Raw genomic sequence first — 26,857 nt, 5'->3', positions numbered from 1 at the left:
CTCATCCGCGTTTTATAACATAGCTGTAAATATTTACGGAACGTATATTTCTGTGTTAGGTTCAGCCAAATGTCAGTTACATTACTCGTTCTCCTTACTCCAAAGGAATACATAAAGCGTAAATGACAGAACGACTCCTCGAATTTTCTGCGTTTCTGAACTGAGTGGCGATCCACGTAGCTTTCGAGATTTCCAGTGTATTGGTGTTTTTATGATGGCATTGAAAATATGCGTAGGGTATAAAGATCGTTTGTTGTTGTGTTTTTGTTTTCGTTTTTTAAAGAAAAAGGTTTGTCTTAACGTGTGGTGTCGTTTGTGTAGTCGGTGTCGTCGCCGTAGTCAAAATGGTTCAACACCGGCTATAACTAAAACACCGTTAAAGAAAATCGACTGACAAATGGTGCACATGTTACCACAGACAAAACGCACATGCATATCAAGGCCCGTAACTCTCGCTGTAAGAATTGTTGATCTATGCCCCTTTACTACTGCAAAACAACAGCCGAATGTGGCGTTCAATCAGCGACGCCTTAGTTTAATTGTTTGAGAGACTCTAAACAGGGTTATTGGTTAAATGTTTGGCAATTGGGCTTGTTCTAGTAGCTTGTGTTGTTTTATGGAAAACCTCACCCGCCTACAACTTTTGTCATTTTGTGTTTGGCAAGCGCAAAACATCTAGAAACACAAGGCAAATACTAGGAGCCAAAAGACAGTACGTATGCTTCCCATGCATATCAATATATTTAAAAGTTCGTCTGTTGTTGGTTTTTAAGTTTTTGTGATTGCCATGATGCCGTCGGCGACGTCGTCCTCGTCGTCGTCGTAGTGCAAAAACTAAACCTGGGTCATGACTAATAACCCGTTTCAACAAGGCCCATAACACTAGCTATTATATTTATTGAGTTTAATATGTCCATTTTTCGAATAAAAGAACACACTCATGCGTTGGCGTTCGCACTGCGGTGCTCATGTTTCACTTAATGTTGCAGTACGTTACCGCCTGCAAAAGGTCTGCGGGAACAGAAATTACCTCAATGTTATACTTGAAATAATAGTAGATACTTGCGATGGGGGTGTTTGGAGTGATGCGTTCACTATGTAATGGTTAATGGCCTATCTCAGTCAAATCGAGATTATTTGTTTATGCTCCGACGGATCATTTATCTAGAATATATTCGTCTTTCGCTATGGTGTTGTTTTCTTTTTGCTACTTAAATTTCTAAGTATATATTGCTTATGGGAGTATTTTTTATTTCATTGTATATTCATGAGAGGGTATGGATTAAAGTATAAGCTTGGTTTCAACAACAGCAGAACCGGTGAAAAACACAATATGAATGCAAAACGACATCGTAATCGGTTGTGTATGGACGCGTTCGGCATATCAATTTATGCATATTTCTAAGAAAAACCGTTTACCGTATTTACCGTAAATATAGATATGAAAAATGTATGAAATTATGCCTACCTATTAAAGCCTGTTTGTGAAGGAACATCTGGAGCCTTTGCTGGCACAACAGCGGGTGGGAGATGTGTCTGCATATGGGAGGGAGGTTCTCCAGCTTCGTGTTCGCGTAAATCAGCCGGATGTTGTTCTCCATCCTTGAATATCTGAAATCGAGAATCATACGCGTATGATGAAAAAGAACTTTGAAAGTTAATAAAGGTAGGATAAAACATATCCAATCTCGTAAATATGTAGTGACCCATACCTTGATAAGCGTTTTTCAATGTGTTCAATGTAAAAACAATCTGGATCACTCGAGACCTAAACAATGTGACTTAGGGCATTAACTTAGATTAATAATATAATGATCGATTTCTAAATATAACGATATTAAAGAATATTAGAACAAGTTCTCATAGAGCGGTTAATGTGAGATAAATGCACAATAAAATCATTGACAACACTAAAACGAAAGTTGTCAAAAAAAAAATCAAAACTGTTATGGGTTGTTGGATAATACTTTAAAACAGTTGGATAATAAGAAGGCCTTATTATTAAACCTGTTAATCATAATTAATTTCTAAAACGAACACATGAAAACGCCAAAGCCGAGACTACATCACTTAATGTTTTTCTTTTTCCGTGTGCGCATTATGTTTTATTTGACACGTTTAAAGTATGTTTTATGGTAAATACACGATTTTAAATCATCAAATTAAATGTTTGGCCATTAAAAAACGACAGACCAATTTAATTCTACATTTGTTCATTTCCTCATCGAAATTGGACCAAAAAACGGACTGTTGTGTTTAGGAGAGACGCATTGGTAATAAAGATGCACAATTCATATTCCATTTTCATACTCAGTCCGCACTTTTTCTCCGTACTAAAAAAGCTCTCTCCAGATATTACAGTTATTTAGTAGCAAATAAATGTCATTGCTTCCGGTAATGTTACGAGACAAAACAATGCTCATTAACATGAAAAAGAGATTGATTTTCCATCTATTACATTTATTGAATTCTAAACAAAAGTACGGCGCCTTTTGATAAATATCAACATAAATTATTGAAGCTTCTATTCCGATCAAAAGTGATTATCCCGATATTTGAATGAAACATTTTTTCCTAAACCGGAAGCAATGACGTTTATTCGCTACTAAATATTTGTAATATCTGGAGAGAGCATTTTTAAGGTTCCAAAGGCTTTCTGACAGATAAATGAAAGCGATAATTATAAACCATCGTGTTCGTGTTTGTATAGTGCTGTTGATATTATAAAGCTAATTATGTTATCAGATATAGTGTTACTGTATTATTAAATTTAGAATATTGCATCGGGTCTTTGAGACTCTTGTCTCCATTCTTAACGGGAAAACCCAAATCGCAAAAAAGGAAGATCTTGTTGAAAAGCATCAGTATAAAAATACAAAATATTAAAGAGGTTTTGAAACAGGGTCCGTATTCTCCATCGTCTTGGGTCTGAGTTTGAGATTCAGGTACAGCGAACTATTTTTTTTATATTAACGTTTTACATTTGTTTGCATCTGTGCTCCTATAAAAGCATTTTAACAACAAACCAGGGATTTTTCTTTGCAGTTGAATTAAAATTATTTTGCGAAATTTGTTTATTAACCTGTACGTGTAAGATAGCTGAGATCTCATAAATCACCTTCCTCTTGTTATCGTTCATATAATTCTATTTTTTTTACAAAGAACACATACCTTGATGGCGTAATACACAAAAAGAACATGTGACCGTACAGTACCAATACAACCTCTCTTTAAACGGACTAACAGACATTTAATGAAATGGTTATCGCGGAAAGAAATCAGTAATGAAACAGACTGCCTTGTCAAATATTGATGATGTTTGTCAGTAAAGGTCGAGGTGTTATTGTGCAGGAATTATAGTAATACTAGTAATAGATCATACTGAGTAAGATTTCATCATGAACTTAGGTTCGTGTGCTTACTTGGAAAATACGTACTTGTATAGCAAGTCCATAACACTGGAAAAATATATCAATTGTTTTAAACTCTCCTCGCCCAATAATATGCAACTGACATGTGTATTTCCGCATATCTTCTGTACAAAATGGCGTCTACTATCATATGTTCTCGCCTTTCAAAAAGAACAACTGCCGATACATGGTGACAATTACGACACATGACAGAGAACTGACGACTTGCTGCAACAAAGTGTGTGCAGTAAAGGCGGCTCCAATACAACAGGTATTCGATTATTTTCGCCATATGTACGACGCTGTGAGACCGTTCTACGAGAATAGTAGAGTTTAGGCTGGACGTTCTCTTAAATCATCCTCATCGTGTCTAAACTTTCATTTTAAATGCAGATAAACATGGAAAACTAATATCAAAATAACATTATCTCGGACAATGTCATACTTTCCCGCAAGAGTGTGACAGGGGATTATAGGCCCATCTTGCTTTGAAGGTAACGACATAATTGAGGACTACAATTTCAGAATGTTAAATCAAAAGTGTTAACTTTAACATTCTTAATTCAATCGGGGTTTTCAATTATACTTAACGGTTCATACTCAGTACTGCTCATGCCTTACTTGTTCTTATGTTTGACCAGTTGCGTTATTGGATGAATACAGCAATAAAATAGGGAGCAACTCTCTAAATACATTTATTCATACAAATAACGTATTGCTCTGACTTTATTCATTTATCTGCAGATGATGTCAGATGTGATTGTTGAGTTGATTTGAAATTCGTGATTTATAATGTGTTGGTTTCAAGTTTGTGCTGGCTGCTATTAGACTTATAGGCTTGATTTTGCCTTTGGTTATTAATTGTTGGGACACATGTAACCGTGATGTCTAGAACACCAGTTTAACTCCAGTGAACGCATTTGTTCCTCACAAATATTGATGATCAATATTTTAATACCCATGTAGACTGTGATTGGTACCCCGATTTATCCATTGAACAAACTTACAGGAAGGTTTTGATTGCAGTTTCCTTTCTACTTATAAACCATTTAATAGAGACACAAGAATGCAATGGAAATGACATGCTCCGAGCGAAGCTCATCTTAAGTTTTTGCACTTATTTTAGACCGATGAGATTCTTATTCAAATTTTCATCTTTAGTGGAACGAATTGCCTGACCATTCAATGCGTACTTCCAACTAAGCACACGCATCAAAGCTCATGATGACATCTTGTGTTCAAAAATGTTCAATTCGACGACTCACATTACGATTCACAAGACGACTCACAAGACCATTTAAAAGACGACTCACAAGTAGACTCAAAAGGCAGTTCACAAGACAACTTCCAAGGCAATTCACAAGACAACTTCCAAGACAATTCACAAGCTAGCTCACACTTTGATTCACAAGACGACTCGCAGGAAAAGTAAAAAGACGACTCACAAGACAACTCACAGGAAGAGTCACATGACTACTCGCACGACAAGTCACAAGTCAACTCACAAGACAACCTCCAAGACGAATCACAAGACGGCTCCAAGGCAAGTCACAAGTCAGCTTATAAGACAACTTCCAAGACGAATCACAACACGATTTCCAAAACGACTCACAAGACAACTCACTGCTTAATTCCAATGAATGCTGTTATAATGTACTTATTTTTACAGAGGTTCTAAGTAAATCTGCCTAGTAATACGATATGCATTCAGGTATATATACATATTTATTAACATATGAATACATATATATATATATATAAACGCCTTAAAATTTAGTTTTAATGCTCATGCATGCATCCATATAAAAAAGTTTTCTGTTTTCTCGAGATATATTCCTCATGCCCATTATTGCTGAACGGCTCTATTTCCATATTTATGCTTTCAAATAAATTCCCGAATAGCGAGAATGCAGTGTCATAATCGACTTAGAGTTATATTTCTTTCAGCGAATTGCGAAATGGAAGTCTCCAGATAATAGTCCATTTTCCAGTTATAATTTGTGTTCCATTAGTGTTTTCTGTAATTAAAACATGGATCGTAATACTAAACCTAATGTGACACCAGTTTAATGCTTGCATTTATATAGGTCCCTTTGGACATTCTGAGAGCCGTATGCTCTTATCGGGAGAATTGATCATTTAACAGAAGCAACGTTTCCTCATTTGAACATACAAAAATCAACGATGTTAAGTGATTACTCAATGAAACCGAACAAATTGTTTTATCGTATATGCAACTTGGGATGAACGGCAAGTAAGCAAATCATTCCATATACTATGTTTTACTAGGGTATATCGTCATCTTAGTGCAATAGCTCAATAACTGCATATATAAATTGAAGCAGATATTCAGTTCTTGCCATAAGGTGGCAAAATGCTGTATGCGTGCTTTCCTCTTGATAAACGGCGCAATTCCATCGTCCCACATGACGACCTTTAACTATATATTGTAGCAGGCGTATTATTGTATCTTTATTATTATTATTCTACATTTGTGTGGGTAGTTTGAAAATAAACCAAACATTAAGATATATTTAAGTAGACCATGTTATTGCGTCCTTTCGACGTGAAACAAGTTAGTAGCAAACTATGTGCCTGTCGGGTTTGTCCGTGTAGTTTATATCGTGTTTAGTGTAGTATGTAGATTTTACTATTTTGATTCTTCATACGCAGTTAATTGTTCAAGATACAAGGATTGAATCAGACGGTTTTGTTTATCACGCTGTCTATGCCGCTTCTGCTTATGTGCATGATCTTAACTAGTCATTATATCTGTTCTATGGCTTGCCATCGGTTTCTTTAATACCGTTAATACCATTCGGCATCGAGATTGCTATCTTTCATTGAAAATAGTCCCTCAAAATATGTTTTAAACGCTCGTATTTCATTCAAACGTCCTAGAAATTATCGTTGATTTTTTCCCAAATAAGTGAATATTATTTATAACCATTAAAATGTCATGACCATCGTCGGCGTTGACTGCATCCTCATCATCATCATCATCATCATCATCACGTTCAAATAAAGGCATTGAAGATTTATTGACTGCAAAACTAGACACACAGACGAATGAATTGTAGGCAGAAATAAGATACAAGAACATAAGCAATATCTTGAACATGCAGATAAACGAGACGGACGGGTGCAATGGTGTATTTACTTGCCAAACAATGCATTACCTGATGGGGAGATAATCTGTCTTCCTTCAACCGATCGACAGATTAAAGGTTTTATATTTGGCTAAGCTTTTGTTTAACGGGCAACCCGACAAACAATTGCAGGTAAACTGTACGTAAACTGTTACCAGCCCCCTCCCCAAACTTTTAAATAAACATTACTCTACACGGTTTGGAACCCGCCATTTGATGCTTCAGTAAGTTACAAATACAAGTACATGTATCATGTAATGAATGAGGAAAGGCCACATACATGTACATTATTAATCTTAACTCGACACATTTCCTTTGCTTAATACTTAATAAAATATCAAGTGATAAATGTATTTATCTGAGCAAATGCTTTGTATTAGAAAAAAGAATGATTTTTAACTGGATAATATTTTCTGTATTCAACAATTCTATAGTTGTTGTTTACATATTTGGATGAAAAGGGTACAATCGTGGATTTCTTTTAGTTCTTATATCAGTATAAAGGTTGCATTCAATCCAAAATTATATTCATCTTCTTTTACATTACAATTGAGGCAAATTATTTGTTTAGAAACTGTATTCGTCGACCATCCAAGTTCTAAATCAAGCCTATATGACAATAGCCTCAATTGACTTAAAGTCATTCAAAATTCCTGTACATTGACACAATTAATTTAAGCTTGTAACTCAAAAACTAGTGTTTCTATAAGATAACGCATTAGTTGAGCCTGATGATTTACTTCTCAATTTTTTAACTTAAACGTCTCTTAACTTCAATAATCAGCTACTCCTTGTGCAATCCACACATGGTAAAACCATTAATTAAAACAGATTTATCATTTACATGCTATTTTGTTCGGAACTTTACAACATTGTCAAGCATTCTCGAAATTGAGAAAAATTTTTTTACAAACAGTGATTATTAAAACATTGCAGTACAGAATATCCGTTTAGATATTATTTATTTTGCTTTATATTTCACACAAAGGTGTCAAGATAAAAGATGACTTACCGAAATATCTAATGCAATTGTGTGTTATATGTCCTGATCCAACCGCCCAGTGTTTCCAATTACTTGTATTCCCAGATTGATTCGTTTGTCATGAGAACCCTGAAAACAATTTCTGTAATTGTTATATCCAATAATAAAGTATTGGAAATGTGAAAACTGGAAGCTGCTCGATGTCCTTATTATGTCTTGTCACCATTTATCAATGGGTTCCTTGTTTTATGGCGATGAGAGAACGCTGTGAGCATATCTCTCGGCACGAGACTGGAAGCCTCTCTGGATAGTGGATAATGACCTAATCAGGAATGTGCTTTGTGTTGAGAAGACGCGTCCCACAGTTTGCAAAGTCTCTACCATCGTTATAAATCATTTTGTCTGATTAAGGTTAATTAAGAAAATAATTCCGCCCTATCTGTATGATTTTGGAGATACAAAGCTTCTCTACAACTGTTTCCCCTCATTCCCATTGGCCTCATTCCACGTTTTGTATTGTATGATACTGGTTGCAATTGTATGCTTTGGCTGGGCCAATACGCTTACTTGTTCGGACGTCATTTGCGTTAATTCATTTATATTGTGTCTGGTTCTTCTGCTAGAGAGTCTTCGAAATAGGACGAAGCGTACTTAGTCAAGTAGGCTTATACGTTCAGTGCGCTTAGCCCAACATGTATTGATAAACAATTTATATTTCTGTGCGTGTTAACCGTTTTTAAACTATGGGTATATTTAGAAAATCAGCGTCTTAGTAGGACAGCGTGTTTTAGTCATGGCTACGGGGAAGTTTCAAGGATGGTCACGGATGTGGAATACAGTGGACACGCCGAAAATATTTCCTCGGTTGTAAGGATGGCCATAGATTTGAATTGTCATTATAGTTTTCCCAAGATAACTATGAATTCTTCCAAACCCTAGTTGTCTCCAAAATGCTTTTAAAAATGTGTAAACCTTACATTCCCCCAAAAATGTTAATTCTGCCAAACCCTAGTTGTCTCCAAAATGCTTCTAAAAGTGTGTATACATTTGCTTTCCGCTTCAGATTGTAAGGCTGTTGTAAGTTTAATCCATGTCTTAAGCCTTATTTGTTGTATCTGTTATTGGTGTACTTTCTAAGGTGAAATATACTGTAAAATATCAACACTATTGGAGTGTTATTATACGCTCAAGCATGCTGATAGACACATTCATAAGTTCCCTGTTTTTCCAATTTTTCTGGTGGCAAATCAATGAAACTATGATTATTATAGTGTTTAGGAGAAGTTTTATTAGTTTCCATTTTCCTCCACGATTCTACGAGGATGGTCGGTTTACTTTTTTCTTTTAATAGTTTGATCATTCACTCGTTTTTAATTTCATATTTTTAATATTTGAATAGTGTAAAACATTTAGAGGTTAATACACGGCGTAGGGAAAATTGAGTGATAATTGGCCCGAGTGACTCATAATGGCCCGAGACGTAGTCGAGTGACATTATGAGCACGAGGGCCAATTTTCACTCAACGGCCCGGCTACGCCGTGTATTAACCTCTTTAATACATATGTATGTTTTTCTTATTTCTAAATCTACAGTTTGCTTTTTAAAGTTTACCTGCTATCCAATTGTGCTTATTTTGCTCTCGCTTGACAACGATGATTTAACTCGCTCTCAAATTACTTTTATTTCGTTTTTGAGAGTGAGTCAAACAGGAATCAGCATTTTGTTGTCACCTTTAATGTTCCCATTCAGTTGGGCACTTTGAACAGTCCACAACGTCTATCCGATTTTTTCTGTACAAATCACTGACATCTTTCTGTTCATGGTCTGAATAACTGAATTCAATTCAATAAATATAAACAACTAGCAAGTAGAACGACTGCTTGTACTTAGATAAACCAATACCTCGTATGATGTCAACATGTATGAACAGTTGCTGTTTTTCAAGTAAATTCAATTTTGCCGCTCCCTTTGTTTTGTTTTTTGAATGTCAACGCAGAATGAAAAACGCCACCCTAACTGTCCACACTGGTTATCAAACACTAGCATATCTTCCTAAACTGCGTTCGCGTTTGCCTCCCTTTAAGATTTTAACAATAAATATGTTCAAGCAGATCAATAAATTTTGATTATTTAGTCAAGACATTATTTTACAGTCGCCAAAATTCATTTTAAGGCGAAAATTGAATTCACGTGCGAACGTTCTACGGGCCGCAAAATGATAATCGATAATCGGCCCGGGCCGCAAAACTGATAAACGCTGAGTCATGAAAATAATCGCGAAATCCCTGTACAAATGTGTTACTATATATAGTAACATATGTATTAATCACTTATAATTGGTAGTCAAAACGGAGCGGCCAACCTTACATTACGTTATGTCTTGCTGCGAGGACTTCAAGGGATTCAAATAGTTAACACGTTATGTACCGTTATCAACCTTTTTTGTTTGGTTACAGTGCCATGGAGGTAACCACAATATTACCAATGGCCATATCTAGATAGTTGTGTTATGTGGGTTGTCGAACAGCGCCTTGTCTCGGTGTTTGTTTCAACTTGATCCTTGTGCTTTTAAACTGGATATTGGTACATTGTAAGCTACTAGGCATGTTGCGGTAGTTTCTGACATTGATCCGATGAGAACTACATGTTTACTTTTGCCCTTATTAATGGTGAAAAAAGTACTTAGAAGTGTGAGGTTCGGGTCTTTTCACTTTTCACTGAGTGTTTCCATGCGGTAACCCCAGCGTTTATTGGTGGAGATATTAATAGTTCAACGACGTGTTCTTTGTCGTTCGGTGAGAATGTGCTTGGTTTAAATCCTTGTGTCTTTAGACAAGCTCATAGCTAAATTGTTGACTTTCCATTGTATCATACACATCCCCAAATCAATAGTTAGCCTCAGAAGAGCAGCCGTTTTATTTTGTAACAAATAAAAACAATAACATTAACGATGTGATCGGTGATATAATTGATATTTAACACTTTGTAATATGTACGTATATTTCGCAGACTTATTTTTCCCGCCTTCTTAAACGGTAGTCTGCTATGGTTAAAAATGCATTTCCAGAATATCAGAGTTATGGATGCCTTTGCAGACGACATAATCCTTCTGTTCTAATGGGTTTGAAATATATAGGAAGCATTATGGTCGGATTCTAGAGAAGCCATAAAACATTATTTTTTTGCAACAATGTGTCTCTAATGACATTTTTCGTTCTTAATAAATTAAACTTACCTCGGAGAAATAGTTTATAGCAGTAGTTTATAGCAGTCCGTTATTTTGAATGTTGAAAAACGTTCTCCCAGAACGGTAATAAACAACTTGAAGATCCACATGTTTCGTTTTCTTAGCCGTCTTGCTTACTTAGTCACATAGTATATTATTTTCCTGCACACTTTTAGACAGTCATTAAAGAAGTACTTGAGATAAGTCTTTATTGTCATTCGTCTAAGTGGTGCCTTTTTATTTATTGTTTCCCCGACAAAACGAAGTTTAATTATTAAGAATTCTTAATGTTCTCTAACTGACTTAGAACACAACCTCATTAGCGTTAAAAAAAGTTATTATTATTATTATTATTATTATTTTTATTATTATTATTATTATTATTATTATTATTATTATTATACATTGTCGACGCAAAATCTGATGCAGGGAGTGTGTATCGGATGATTGGCAGTAGGCGGACCTTTAAACACGTGCGAAAGTTGAAACCCTTAATGATTAAGTTTACTGATGGTTGCCTATCTGCAATTTCATTGGCTTAAAATGTAGGTTGTATTCTTACAACGTTGAGGAAATATCTTGCACTCTAGTTGTCGTGTATGGCTTTTCTAGTGCCTCAAGTGTACCTCAATAATTATGTGGCATTGACAACGTAAAGCAAATATAATATATACACCGTGGCTGTTCTTTATCACATTTAATGTAATCACCTTGTTATTAAACGGTGCTGTAGGTGTCTCACTCGATATTGTGTCAGTTCGAGCCATTCTAGGGGTGTGGTCTCTCAATAAAGACACCAATACACCAATAGACACCAATACCCTGTTCTATACAGGGAACGGACTCATATCATATCAGCTTGTAGCTGTATTCACAATCAAGCTAACTAGATAATGATATATAAACTATATCCAATGTTCCCGTTTCAGTCATGTTGCCCCGATTGACGGCGCTCGCCCTTGAGAACAACAACCAGACGGACGAAGGGAAGAAACGCCAGATGGCGCTGCAGCTTTTCGAGGCATACAGCGCCCTTTCATGCTGCTGTATCCTTTATATATTAGTGTATGCATTGAATATCATAACTTGTATAAATTATGCAACTGTAATGGTTTATTTTCTGGTTCTTTTGAATCATTGAAGATAACTTGAGACGATGCAGTGCGGCGTTGACAATTCTGGTCATAAGCCTCAACTAAGCGAAATAATGCGAATTTAAAGACAACTTGTTATGTTTTAGTACAAAAACTTTAGAAAGGCAAGTAGAATGTAAATATATAAATGCATGAGAATAAATTTGATGAAAAATAGAGAATATTTAAAATATTTAATTTTAAAAATTGAAAATTTTCACTCAGAAGCTTTCTGAAAACGGACCCTGAACTGTTTAATGTCATCATATAGGCTCAGTCTAACCTCGATTTCGGATATATTGTCATCTGAATTGTGCTTCGGAAAAACAACCTTTTAAATGTGTTGGCACATGTACACTATTAGGGATATTGGGCTTATGGCAGAATAAATATAGAAAACAATGCATGTATTGCTTCGGAAAAATATCCTTTTAAATGTATTGGCGCATGTACACTATTAAGAATATTGGGCTTATGGCAGAATAAATATAGAAAACAATTCATGTATCACCTTGACGCTGCGATAAGTCATCAACTACCAGCTGGTACAGGAGGCGCTTCTGCCAGGTCTGCGATGCCTGAAGCAGGACATGGCGCACATTGCCCCGGAACACGAGGAGGTCATCTCCTCCATGCTCAAAGAGTACGAGTCCAAGATAGAGACTTCCAGGCCTGCAGATAGGTACGTTGATGTGTATAAAACCGTCAGAGATATCGAGACATTGATGTTTATAAAATCGTTAGAGATATGGTACCTTGATGTGTATAAAGCAGTTCGAGGTTTCCAGACCTGCTGATAGGGAACTAGATATTTACAAAGCAGTAAGAGAACCTTGATGGGTACCTTGAGGTGGTTACATATTTATGTATCCTCAGGTGACACCTTGCTCAGACACGTCTGCGTCTAATACTGGGCTCTCATGAACAGCTTTAAGTATTGAATGTTGCAGTCTAACAATTCGGGAAAAAAATATTAGAATGTAAAACTAGTGAGCCTCACTAATACCTACTTATAGGCAATGAGAGAACTTAATACATTCTGATGTAAAGCCGCTTGGGTTTTATCCCATTGGGGACATGAACATCACGTATCAGGATTATAATTATCTTCCATGGCCGCTCGTGTAAGATGGGTTCGTCCCAACCCTAGCGCCGGGTGTTTGGCGGAAAAGAGGTTTACCATGGTAGATGCCTTTTCACCTACCTCAGTTAAGCAAAATATAGTAAAAATGTATTTTAATTTATTTATTTTACATTCGGGTACCTTTTTAAGTTTTTATCTTTGCCTGTTGGCAAGATAGGGATTTACAGCATGGCCAATTTTGATCTACTTATCCGGGATTGTTCGATTCTAGAATATCAATTTGCAATTGCTCTTCGTTCTAGGGTTGACAGTGACCTCAATCTAACCTAGAATTGCGATACTTAATATGAAAGGGTGATCTGCCTTTTTTGTACCAGCCGAGCTCTGATAGCATCAGTAAACGACGTCATGTCTTAAATAAATATGTCATCTCTCGGCAACCGTACATGGTTTTACGATAAACTGTTGAAGTTTTAAGAGATTGATGATGCTATCTAAATGTTAACTACAGTAATGGTCATTCTAATGCCATTACATAGAACGTAAATATATAAATAGAATCAGTTATTGACTATTTGCATGATAGTGAAGATCGGTAGTGATCCTCTTGTCAAAGAACATACATTACAACAGATACGCATGTTAAAGTAACACACAAGTTGCTAGATACTTTCTGAAATATAATTTGATTTTCTTCCATTGGTTGTATTTAGTGACTAGTATTTAAAATTTTGAGTCATAAGTAAAATACATGTGATTGGTTTCAAATAGTGTAAAAGTTGACACTAAATTTATTTTTAAAAGGTGTTTGACTTAAGGATTGATCGCATTTTTTCTTGCGGTTATGCTGTATGAACGCAGTAGGGCACGCGCGCAAATTCCATGAAGCGTGCTAGCGCTTCTTGGTCATTTGCCCGCCTGCCTTACAGCTTTACCTATTCAAGTGACTAGGTTAATGTAAATATTATCATTTGTCGTACACTAAGTTATTAGAGGAGTCCACTTTTATATAGATTTTCATTCAACTGCATCAAAACACTGTTTTTTTATGTTTTCCACGTACAGGAGCTCTAGTTTCACGGGGAATTTTGCGGCGACGGGCGAAGATATGAAGGCCCGTATGATGAACCGGTTCAAAGAGTCGACAACCAAAGCAAACATATCCAGTCTTTTTAACAGGAAAAAGTGAAGATCTCCTGTCTCGTCAACCGCCTTAATGAAAGATGACCACGTGGTGTTTGTCTAAAAAAGAGGTAAACATAGCATTGTTATGCTTCATCACGTCTCCTGTCTCGTCAAGCGCCTTGGTGAAAGATTACCATGTGGTGTTGTCTCTGCAAGAGGAAACACGACATTGTATTGCTTCACCACGACTTCGGTCTCTTTAACAGAAAACGGTGACCGAATACTGTCTCACCAACCGTGTAGCTGATAGAGAAGGAGACAGCATGGACGAGATATCATTGGAAGATAAAGTGTCAGCCTCATATACTCCATGATAACTGCTGTATCTGACACAAACATTGTAACGGTTCTGTACCTCTTACAAAGTTTAGCTGCAGTGACAAACTCCAGTGTCTGTAACAGGTACAAATGATGTCCTCCTATGTTGACCGTCGTAGAACTTCTGAAGGCAATGTATTAAGTATATCTCCAACAGATACGGTAATAGCCTTAACCTGGTCTCTTCAATTGAAATAAATGTGGGACAGTTGCAAGCCTTGTGGTCTCTTACCACTATGCATATACACATAGATGGTTATCAGTTATCGAGGCCAAACAATGGCTAGACCTTAACCACCAAACGTATGCTTTATAATGGTTTGCTTCATTTTTAAATATACCATTTATGGTCTTGTACATTAAAGAGCATCATCGCAGTTACTGTTTAACTTGCCATGACTTTGTACGCATTTATTTAGATATGTAGTAGCATTGCAGGTACATTGCTTTAGGATTGTTGCTATTATTATTATTATTATTATTATTATTATTATTATTATTATTATTACTGCTACTACTATTATTTTTATCATTATTATTATTATTATTATTATTATTATTATTATTATTATTATTATTATTATTATTTTCTAAATTTGAAACATTAATTGAAGAGGGTTTCAATCAATATTTTTATAAAAAATTTTTTTATAAAAAAGAGAATTTTAATTTATGTAAAATGCGACTTCGTACTAAATGTAGTGATCGCTTTTTTAAAAGGATGAAATAAATATTTTGCGTACTGGCGATGCAATACACGACATATCACTGATGGTTAGTTAGATGTAGTAAGTGTTGTGACATGGAATCTCTGTTCTCGTAATTGGTGCACGATCACACATTCCTAATCAGTGAAATAGTTGTGTGTTATATAGTGTTACATTCACAAATATTGATTTTATGGGTCTATTACTTAGTATATTAATATTTTGTTTTGATATGTATGGTAATGCTATGATATTTTTTCCTCAAGATATATGGTCTTGGTAGGTTAGCTTGTATATGTTGGTCAACCAATAGTGTACATGTATGCATTAACTGAGTGAAGTGTATCCGTATATGGCTGTAAATGAACTTGCATTTATTATTTGTACTTTGTGAAGTTCAGAATTGCTTCAATCAATTAAAGCGTCATAGCAAGTTTTATTGCAATCCCTAGCTTTGAAATTAGGTTAATTGCTTAGGACCATGATTTTTTAATACAATTTTGAATTGTAACGAAATATTTAAACTATGTTTATGTATGACCTGTAAGGTGTAAGTGTCTTGCATTTGTATTAAAAAAACAACAACACAAAAACAATAGTACATTTTTAGCCGGACTGCTTTTCAAAGAAAAACAGTCGATTTCATTTTACAATTTAAATTAATTTACTTGGAAACAGTATGCGTCATATTTCATTTCTTTATAATGATTTATTTATAACTTTGATATATTTTTGTGCTAAGTTTGTTTTTTTCATTCTTGTCTGAAAACATGTCATTTAAAAAAACGCGTTTGTTTTCTCTAGAAAATAACATTAGCTGTAAGAAAGTAAATAGTTGTGGTGTAAGGTATGTAAACACGGACAACTGTTACAACTGTTGACACTGTTACAGCTATTATTTAAAGCTGCACTCTCACAGATTTACCATTTTAACAACTTTTTTTTATTTTTATACCCCCATAAACGAAGTTTGAGGGGTATATAGGAGTGAGCTTGTCGGTCGGTCGGTCTGTCGGTCGGTCGGTCGGTCTGTCGGTTTTCATGGTTTCCGGACGATAACTCATGAAAGGCTAGACAGATTTGAAAATTTTTTGGTACACAGGTGTAACATCAGAAGATACAGGTCAAGTTCGATATTGGGGCTGGTGGGGCCAAGGTCAAGGTCACTGTTACTAAAAATAGAAAAACGGTTTCCGGACGATAACTCATGAAAGGCTAGACAGATTTGAACAATTTTTATTACACAGGTGTAACATCAGAAGATACAGGTCAAGTTCGATATTGGGGCTAGTGGGGCCAAGGTCAAGGTCACTGTTACTAAAAATAGAAAAACGGTTTCCAGACGATAACTCATGAAAGGCTAGACAGATTTGAACAATTTTGGTACATAGGTGTAACATCAGAAGATACAGTTTGGTACACAGGTGTAACATCAGAAGATATAGGTCAAGTTCGATATTGGGGCTGGTGGGGCCAAGGTCAAGGTCACTGTTACTAAAAATAGAAAAACGGTTTCCGGACGATAAGTCATAAAGGGCTTGACAGATTTGAACAATTTTTGGTACACAGGTGTAACATCAGAAGATACAGGGTAAGTTCGATATTGGGGCTGATGGGGCAAAGTCAAGGTCACTGTTACTAAAAATAGAAAAACGGTTTCCGGACGATAAATCATGAAAGGCTTGACAGATTTGAACAATTTTTGGTAAACAGGTGTAACATCAGAAGATACAGGTCAAGTTCGATATTGGGGCTGGTGGGGCCAAGGTCAAGGTCACTGTTACTAAAAATAGAAAAACGGTTTCCGGACGATAAATTATGTGAAAGGCTTGACAGATTTGAACAATTTTTGGTACACAGGTGTAACATCAGAAGATACAGGTCAAGTTCGATATTGGGGCTGGTGGGGCAAAGGTCAAGGTCACTGTTACTAAAAATAGAAAAACGGTTTCCGGACGATAACTCATGAAAGGCTATTATTTTGTCAGCAGTGTAACTTCTAAATAACTCAACAGATTTAAATAAAACAATACATGCATGATAAAAAAAAAGATACAGTGTGCAGTAACCTTAGAGTTATGGCCTCTTTTCAAAGGAATGGTTTGCCATTCCTGTGTCCAGGCGGCATTTGGGGGTATTCATCACTCCTGTGACAGCTCTAGTTTGTCTTGGAAAGAGCAATTTTTTGCGTAAATATCTGCAAACCAATGATATAAGTCTGCTGACAAAAAAATCAGATCGCAGATTGTCATATTTCCGTTTGAAAACCAATGTTTTATGGCTTTAACCGTTACTAACGGTTTAAGAAAAATGCATAAAACATCAATTATTGAACTTAAATATAAAAAATATGCGATCTATTTTTGTTAGCAGTCTTATATAACTGGTTTCAATGTATTTTCGCAAAAATTGGCTCATTCCGAGACAAAAATTAAAAGTTGTCGAAACGTTCAATCTGTGAGAGTGCAGCTTTAAAGAGGTTGCCAAGTAACTACTTATCACTGTGCCATTATGAGGAGAACATTGAACTATTTCTTTCTCAATTTATTGGGGTAGACTTGTTTCTTCTATATTTGTATTGTTTTACGGGATAGACAGAAAGACATAATATATTAATGTGTGATATAGTTAGACCAGACATGCATTGAATTTAAGTTGTAAGTGACTAGGAATATAATATAAAATGTGTTGATTTGTTTTAATTATGCTGTGCAATATGTGCAATGCTTTTTAAACATGTATCTGTCCCGGATGATGATGATATATGTCTGTTAACCAATTTGCATTTACGTACTAGTAGTAACATATAAAAGGTTACTACCGGTAACCTTATTAAAATATACATCCTATTCACCCTATTACTTCAAACAATTACTTCTGGTATTTTTCATTGTATTCAGATTTATTTAAATAACGTTTGCCCTGAATGAACAGTTAAATTCAAAGAGAGCCTTGAGCCAAAGCCTTTGAAGGCGGACGATTGAACTGTTAAAAATCACATGGCGCTGTACATGACGTTGAAGAAACCTGATCTTAACATTCTTAATAGTTGGCTACTCCCTAAGGTTAATCAAACGAAACAAATTGTATGTGTTGTTTATTTTGCAAATTGAGTCTGCTTATTGATGCCTAAATTGTGATACACATGTATGTGACTTTTGTAGTTTATAGAAGGTTTCTTTACTTTGAATAAATGCAATTTAAGCATTCCACCTACAATTATTTATTAACTTTTTTGTATAATATTTGTGTAAACTTTATGAAAAATAAAAATAATAAATTTAATTATGAAATATATTTGTATTATTTATGAGCACTCGGTGTATTGTACACCTTAATGAGATACTGCGTCTGTATTTGCCAAACTCAACCTCTGCGCAGCGACCAGAGAGATTACTGGGTCATGGGAGATAACTGCGTCAGTATTTATCAATCTCAAGCTCCGCGCAGCGACAAGTGATATAACTGGGTCATGGAAGATAACTGCGTCAGTATTTGTCAATCTCAACCTCCCCGCAGCGACAAGAGAGATCACTGGGTCATGGGAGATAACTGCGTCAGTATTTGTCAATCTCAACCTCCCCGCACCGACAAGCGTGATAATTGGGTCATGGGAGATAACTGCGTCAGTATTTGTCAATCTCAACCTCCGCGCAGCGACAAGCGAGATAACTGTCATGGGAAATAACTGCGTCAGTATTTGTCAATCTCAACCTCCGCGCAGCGACAAGCGAGATAACTGGGTCATGGGAGATAACTGCGTCAGTATTTGTCAATCTCAACCTCCGCGCAGCGACAAGCGAGATAACTGGGTCATGCAGATGACTGCGTCAGTATTTGGCAAGCTCAACCTCCGCGCAGCGACAGGAGCGATTACTGGGCCATGGGAAATAACTGTGTCAATATTTGCCAAGCTCAACCTCCGCGCAGCAACAAGAAGGATTACTGGGTCATGTGAGATCACTAGGTCAGTATTTGCCAAGCTCAACCTCCAGGGGAGATCTCTGCGTTAATGTTTGCCAAGCTCACGTCTGAGCAGAGACATTGGAGATCACTGCGTTAGTGCTTTGCTTTGCTCAACGTCCGAGTAACAACAGGGGAGATCACTGCGTCAGTGCTTTGGTTTGTTCAACTTCACAGCAGCAACGGGGAGATCACTGCGTAAGTGTATCTTTTTCTAAACTTTTGAGAAGCAATAATGAATATCTCGGCGTTAGTGCTTTGCTTTGCTCAACGTCCGAGTAGCGACAGGGGAGATCACTGCGTTAGTGCTTTGCTTTGCTCAACGTCCGACCAGCGACAAGGGAGATCACTGCGTACGTGAACTGCGGACTTCAGCTCAAGGTCACCACCAATTTGACCATTGATTCTTTTACCTCAATTAATATGGTTCATCTGCTTGCCATGACCAATCATACTACCAAGTTTGAGGTCTCTTAGCTTTAGATATTAAATGTCATCCGATTTTCAACAGAGCGTAACCACGACCTTGACCCTTAACCCACTGACCTCAAAATCAATAGAGTATATATCATAGTTATGTCCAACCTACCTAGAAAGTTTAAGGTCCCTGTGCCTAAGCGTTCTTCGTGTATATATATAATTTTATATATTGATCTGATTCTTATTTTCAGCGGAAGTTATCTTAAGGTCAACACAATATTGACCTTCGACCAACTGACCTCAAAGTCAAAAAGCTTATTTGCTTGTCATGACCAACCTGCCTAGTTTAAGAACACTGGGTCTGAGCGTTCTTCAGATATTGATTGAAACTCGTGGGGACGGACGGATGGACGGATATACGATCAGATAACTATATAACACCCTTTGGAGCATAAACATCCCAGATGCTGTAATACTAACAATTATACAGTTAAGGTTTAATGATTCTAGTTATGAGTTAAGTGTGAAACAAGCTTAAGGTACAAGCCCCCCCCCCCCCCCACCCACCCCGCCTCATTTTGATCAAAAATGCATTTATGTCAATAACAAATATGCCATTAACTCAAAAGATAATTCAGCGCGCACAACGTCAACATCAAAAATATGAGTTGTGTTTTATATAAATTCAATGGCAATCATTCTTCATCATTAAAGGGACTTGTTCATGTTTTTGGACCAGACATTAGTTTTCTCGGTAATGCATCTGAAACGACTTATTTTATCATTAGTTTACTCTATGATATCGAAATTGCTGGAACAAATACAATCGAAGTATGAAAAAGTTTGGTTTTGATGGGAGCGAACCTAGACCGGTCAAGAAAAAAGTCAAGAAAAAGAGAAAACCGACGCCTTGACCCACGAGGATTTATAGTATATATATACGTTAGTAACGCTATTGAACATTGTTGTCTTCAACAACGATCTTTGAGCAAATATCAATGTGCGTGAAGTTAGCACCGTAGCACCGTATCACCATATCACCGCGGGGATGCGGTGCTAGCACCGTATCACCATCAAAATCAATACAATAAGAGCATTAATCTCGAGGAAACATGTAAGGCTCGTTCTCGCAGAAACGAGCAAGGGGACCATAGGGACCTATGTCACTGTGTAGCCGAGACCTGGCCCTAGGTGATGGCACATGTGAATACCCTAGGATTTTAGGCAGGCTATGCGGGATAGGGACATGAACTCGATCCCCCATGCCAATTTGGCCCATATTCAGACACTGTTATGGTGCGGATGCCTTAAAAACGAGCAAGGGGACCAATGGCACTGTATCCAAGGGTTACCTGGCGGTGTGATACATTCGGGGAAACTGTTAATACTACGAGGATTTTAGTCTGGCCCCGTCCTTAGCCCAACATTGTGCGTATATGGGCAATATAAGCCCTACTGACCCCTACCATACATGTAAGGCTCGTTCTCGCAGAAACGAGCAAGGGGACCATAGGGACCTATGTCACTGTGTAGCCGAGACCTGGCCCTAGGTGATGGCACATGTGAATACCCTAGGATTTTAGGCAGGCTATGCGGGATAGGGACATGAACTCGATCCCCCATGCCAATTTGGCCCATATTCAGACACTGTTATGGTGCGGATGCCTTAAAAACGAGCAAGGGGACCAATGGCACTGTATCCAAGGGTTACCTGGCGGTGTGATACATTCGGGGAAACTGTTAATACTACGAGGATTTTAGTCTGGCCCCGTCCTTAGCCCAACATTGTGCGGTTGGTACACAGGTGTAAATTCAGAAGATATAGGTCAAGTTCGATATTGGGGCTGGTGGGGCCAAGGTCAAGGTCACTGTTACTAAAAATAGAAAAACGGTTTCCGGACGATAAGTCATAAAAGGCTTGACAGATTTGAACAATTTTTAGTACACAGGTGTAACATCAGAAGATACAGGTCAAGTTCGATATTGGGGCTGATGGGGCCAAAGTCAAGGTCACTTTCACTAAAAATAGAAAAACGGTTTCCGGACGATAAATCATGAAAGGCTAGACAGATTTGAACAGTTTTTGGTACACAGGTGTAACATCAGAAGATACAGGTCAAGTTCGATATTGGGGCTGGTGGGGCAAAGGTCAAGGTCACTGTTACTAAAAATAGAAAAACGGTTTCCGGACGATAACTAATGAAAGGCTAGTTTTTCTTGTCAGCAGTGTAACTTCTAAATTACTCAACAGATTTAAATAAAACAATACATGCATGATAAAAGAAGATGCCGTGTGCAGTAACCTTGGAGTTATGGCCTCTTTTCAAAGGAATGGTTTGCCATTCCTGTGTCCAGGCGGCATTTGGGGGTATTCGTCACTCCTGTGACAGCTCTAGTTTGTCTTGGAAAGAGCATTTTTTTGCGTAAATATCTGCAAACCAATGATACAAGTCTGCTGACAAAAAAATCAGATCGCAGATTGTCATATTTCCGTTTGAAAACCAATGTTTTATGGCTTAAACCGTTACTAACGGTTTAAGAAAAATGCATAAAACATCAATTATTGAACTTAAATATAAAAAGTCTGCGATCTATTTTTGTTAGCAGTCTTATATAACTGGTTTCAATGGATTTTCGCAAAAATTGGCTCGTTCCGAGACAAAAATTAAAAGCTGTCGAAACGTTCAATCTGTGAGAGTGCAGCTTTAAAGAGGTTGCCAAGTAACTACTTATCACTGTGCCATTATGAGGAGAACATTGAACTATTTCTTTCTCAATTTATTGGGGTAGACTGTTTCTTATATATTTGTATTGTTTTTACGGGATAGACAGAAAGACATAATATATTAATGTGTGATATAGTTAGACCAGACATGCATTGAATTTAAGTTGTAAGTGACTAGGAATATAATATAAAATGTGTTGATTTGTTTTAGTTATGCTGTGCAATATGTGCAATGCTTTTTAAACATGTATCTGTCCCGGATGATGATGATATATGTCTGTTAACCAATTTGCATTTACGTACTAGTAGTAACATATAAAAGGTTACTACCGGTAACCTTATTAAAATATACATCCTATTCACCCTATTACTTCAAACAATTACTTCTGGTATTTTTCATTGTATTCAGATTTATTTAAATAACGTTTGCCCTGAATGAACAGTTAAATTCAAAGAGAGCCTTGAGCCAAAGCCTTTGAAGGCGGACGATTGAACTGTTAAAAATCACATGGCGCTGTACATGACGTTGAAGAAACCACATCTTAACATTCTTAATAGTTGGCTACTCCCTAAGGTTAATCAAACGAAACAAATTGTATGTGTTGTTTATTTTGCAAATTGAGTCTGCTTATTGATGCCTAAATTGTGATACACATGTATGTGACTTTTGTAGTTTATAGTAGGTTTCTTTACTTTGAATAAATGCAATTTAAGCATTCCACCTACAATTATTTATTAACTTTTTTGTATAATATTTGTGTAAACTTTATGAAAAATAATAATAATAAATTTAATTATGAAATACATTTGTATTATTTATGAGCACTTTGTGTATTGTACACCTTAATGAGATTCTGCGTCTGTATTTGCCAAACTCAACCTCTGCGCAGCGACCAGAGAGATTACTGGGTCATGGGAGATAACTGCGTCAGTATTTGCCACGCTCAACCTCCGCGCATCGACAAGCGAGATAACTGGGTCATGGGAGATAACTGCGTCTGTATTTGCCAAGCTCAACCTCCCCGCAGCGACAAGAGAGATCACTGGGTCATGGGAGATAACTGCGTCAGTATATGTCAATGTCAACCTCCCCGCAGCGACAAGAGAGATCACTGGGTCATGGGATATAACTCCGTCAGTATTTGCCAAGCTCAACCTCCGCGCAGCGACAAGAGAGATTACTGGGTCATGGGAGATTACTGCGTCAGTATTTGTCAATCTCAAGTTCCGCGCAGCGACAAGTGATATAACTGGGTCATGGAAGATAACTGCGTCAGTATTTATCAATCTCAACCTCCGCGCAACGACAAGCGAGGTTACTTGGTCATGGGAGATAACTGCGTCAGTATTTGTCAATCTCAACCTCCCCGCACCGACAAGCGAGATAATTGGGTCATGGGAGATAACTGCGTCAGTATTCGTCAGCTTATTTGCTTGTCATGACCAACCTGCCTAGTTTAAGAACACTGGGTCTGAGCGTTCTTCAGATATTGATTGAAACTCGTGGGGACGGACGGATGGACGGATATACGATCAGATAACTATATAACACCCTTTGGAGCATAAACATCCCAGATGCTGTAATACTAACAATTATACAGTTAAGGTTTAATGATTCTAGTTATGAGTTAAGTGTGAAACAAGCTTAAGGTACAAGCCCCCCCCCCCACCACTCCGCAGCGACAAGAGAGATCACTGGGTCATGGGAGATAACTGCGTCAGTATATGTCAATGTCAACCTCCCCGCAGCGACAAGAGAGATCACTGGGTCATGGGATATAACTCCGTCAGTATTTGCCAAGCTCAACCTCCGCGCAGTGACAAGAGAGATTACTGGGTCATGGGAGATTACTGCGTCAGTATTTGTCAATCTCAAGTTCCGCGCAGCGACAAGTGATATAACTGGGTCATGGAAGATAACTGCGTCAGTATTTATCAATCTCAACCTCCGCGCAACGACAAGCGAGGTTACTTGGTCATGGGAGATAACTGCGTCAGTATTTGTCAATCTCAACCTCCCCGCACCGACAAGCGAGAATAATTGGGTCATGGGAGATAACTGCGTCAGTATTTGTCAATCTCAACCTTCGCGCAGCGACAAGCGAGATAACTGGGTCATGGGAAATAACTGCGTCAGTATTTGTCAATCTCAACCTCCGCGCAGCGACAAGCGAGATAACTGGGTCATGGGAGATAACTGCGTCAGTATTTGTCAATCTCAACCTCCGCGCAGCGACAAGCGAGATAACTGGGTCATGCAGATGACTGCGTCAGTATTTGGCAAGCTCAACCTCCGCGCAGCGACAGGAACGATTACTGGGCCATGGGAAATAACTGTGTCAATATTTGCCAAGCTCAACCTCCGCGCAGCAACAAGAAGAATTACTGGGTCATGTGAGATCTCTAGGTCAGTATTTGCCAAGCTCAACCTCCAGGGGAGATCTCTGCGTTAATGTTTGCCAAGCTCACATTGGAGATCACTGCGTTAGTGCTTTGCTTTGCTCAACGTCCGAGTAACAACAGGGGAGATCACTGCGTCAGTGCTTTGGTTTGTTCAACTTCACAGCAGCAACGGGGAGATCACTGCGTAAGTGTATCTTTTTCAAAACTTTTGAGAAGCAATAATGAATATCTCGGCGTTAGTGCTTTGCTTTGCTCAACGTCCGAGTAGCGACAGGGGAGATCACTGCGTTAGTGCTTTGCTTTGCTCAACGTCCGAGCAGCGACAGGGGAGATCACTGCGTACGTGAACTGCGGACTTCAGCTCAAGGTCACCACCAATTTGACCATTGATTCTTTTACCTCAATTAATATGGTTCATCTGCTTGCCATGACCAATCATACTACCAAGTTTGAGGTCTCTTAGCCAAAGCGTTCTTTAGATATTAAATGTCATCCGATTTTCAACAGAGCGTAACCACGACCTTGACCCTTAACCCACTGACCTCAAAATCAATAGAGTTTATATCATAGTTATGTTCAACCTACCTAGAAAGTTTAAGGTCCCTGTGCCTAAGCGTTCTTCGTGTATATATATAATTTTATATATTGATCTGATTCTTATTTTCAGCGGAAGTTATCTTAAGGTCAACACAATATTGACCTTCGACCAACTGACCTCAAAGTCAAAAAGCTTATTTGCTTGTCATGACCAACCTGCCTAGTTTAAGAACACTGGGTCTGAGCGTTCTTCAGATATTGATTGAAACTCGTGGGGACGGACGGATGGACGGATATACGATCAGATAACTATATAACACCCTTTGGAGCATAAACATCCCAGATGCTGTAATACTAACAATTATACAGTTAAGGCTTAATGATTCTAGTTATGAGTTAAGTGTGAAACAAGCTTAAGGTACAAGCCCCCCACCCCCACCCCGCCTCATTTTGATCAAAAATGCATTTATGTCAATAACAAATATGCCATAAACTCAAAAGATAATTCAGCGCGCACAACGTCAACATCAAAAATATGAGTTGTGTTTTATATAAATTCAATGGCAATCATTCTTCCTCATTAAAGGGACTTGTTCATGTTTTTGGACCAGACATAAGTTTTCTCGGTAATGCATCTGAAACGACTTATTTTATCATTAGTTTACTCTATGATATCGAAATTGCTGAAACAAATACAATCGAAGTATGAAAACGTTTGGTTTTGATGGGAGCGAACCTAGGCCGGTCAAGTCAAGAAAAAGAGAAAATCGACGCCTTGACCAACGAGGATTTATAGTATATATATATAGTATATATATATATATATATGTATTTTATTTTAAATGATAGTTTTTCGTACTGTGCAATTGTTGTTTACCTCATTAATATTCATAATTCTTGATTTAATATCAACCAATCAATTGTGATAATCATTGCAAAAATAGTTAAAATACGCCCATTAAGAAATCAATTTTCGTAACGGTCTCTAATTGAGATACAATAGAATAGTGTAAGTGAAAGTACCGCTATCAAAACTTCGCTAATTGACATCAGTGCTAATTTGAAATAGGGGTCCTTTGTTGACAGTTTGCAACTATCACAACAACTGTCAACTAATTGATTGAGGTCAATTGTGTATACAGCGGGGATTAGAGGGACCGTAAATTGTCCTCTTGGCAACTAACCAGATCTGATATTTTGTCTTTAAATCGTGTATTTGGTGATTTTTATAGATTTTTTTCCGAGTACTCGAGTAGTGATTTGGTACTCGAGTACTCGGACGTTCGATCGAGTACTCGAGTACTCGGGTACTCGTTGCCATCCCTAATATATACGTTAGTAACGGTATTGAACATTGTTGTCTTCAACAACGATACTTGAGCAAATATCAACACTTGCTGAAGGGTTCCGGCTGTCAGTTTCTTAGTTTAACACTCCTAACAATTTGCAACACTTTACTTCGTAATAAAAGAGTGCATTTTACAAACCATGAGCGAGTCCCTTTATTCATTGCTGCGAAATATACTCATCTGAGAAAATAACTTGTTTCAATTCCAGACTTTTAGGCGCGCTAGCTGACCTTTCTTTAAAAACGATAACACGAAAGGGTGCAGA

General features: G+C 37.3%; 1 protein-coding gene across 3 annotated transcripts in view; it reads left to right on the top strand.

The window, feature by feature from the left end:
* The window catches only part of LOC128243096 (RAB11-binding protein RELCH homolog), a 103,039-nt gene extending 84,564 nt beyond the window's left edge, over positions 1-18,475 (top strand). For all 3 annotated transcript variants that reach the window (XM_052960623.1, XM_052960621.1, XM_052960622.1), the window contains 3 exons: positions 11,698-11,814; positions 12,430-12,583; positions 14,051-18,475. In XM_052960623.1, the coding sequence (XP_052816583.1) occupies positions 11,698-11,814; positions 12,430-12,583; positions 14,051-14,174 (395 nt within the window). In that variant the 3' untranslated portion in view covers positions 14,175-18,475. The remainder of the gene's footprint in view (positions 1-11,697; positions 11,815-12,429; positions 12,584-14,050) is intronic.
* Positions 18,476-26,857: the final 8,382 nt, after the last annotated feature.

The sequence above is a fragment of the Mya arenaria genome, chromosome 8 (genome assembly GCF_026914265.1).
Source record: "Mya arenaria isolate MELC-2E11 chromosome 8, ASM2691426v1".
NCBI classification, from domain to species: Eukaryota; Metazoa; Mollusca; class Bivalvia; order Myida; family Myidae; genus Mya; species Mya arenaria.
Note: the sequence above shows the minus strand (reverse complement) of the source record. Positions and strands in the feature narration are given on the sequence as shown.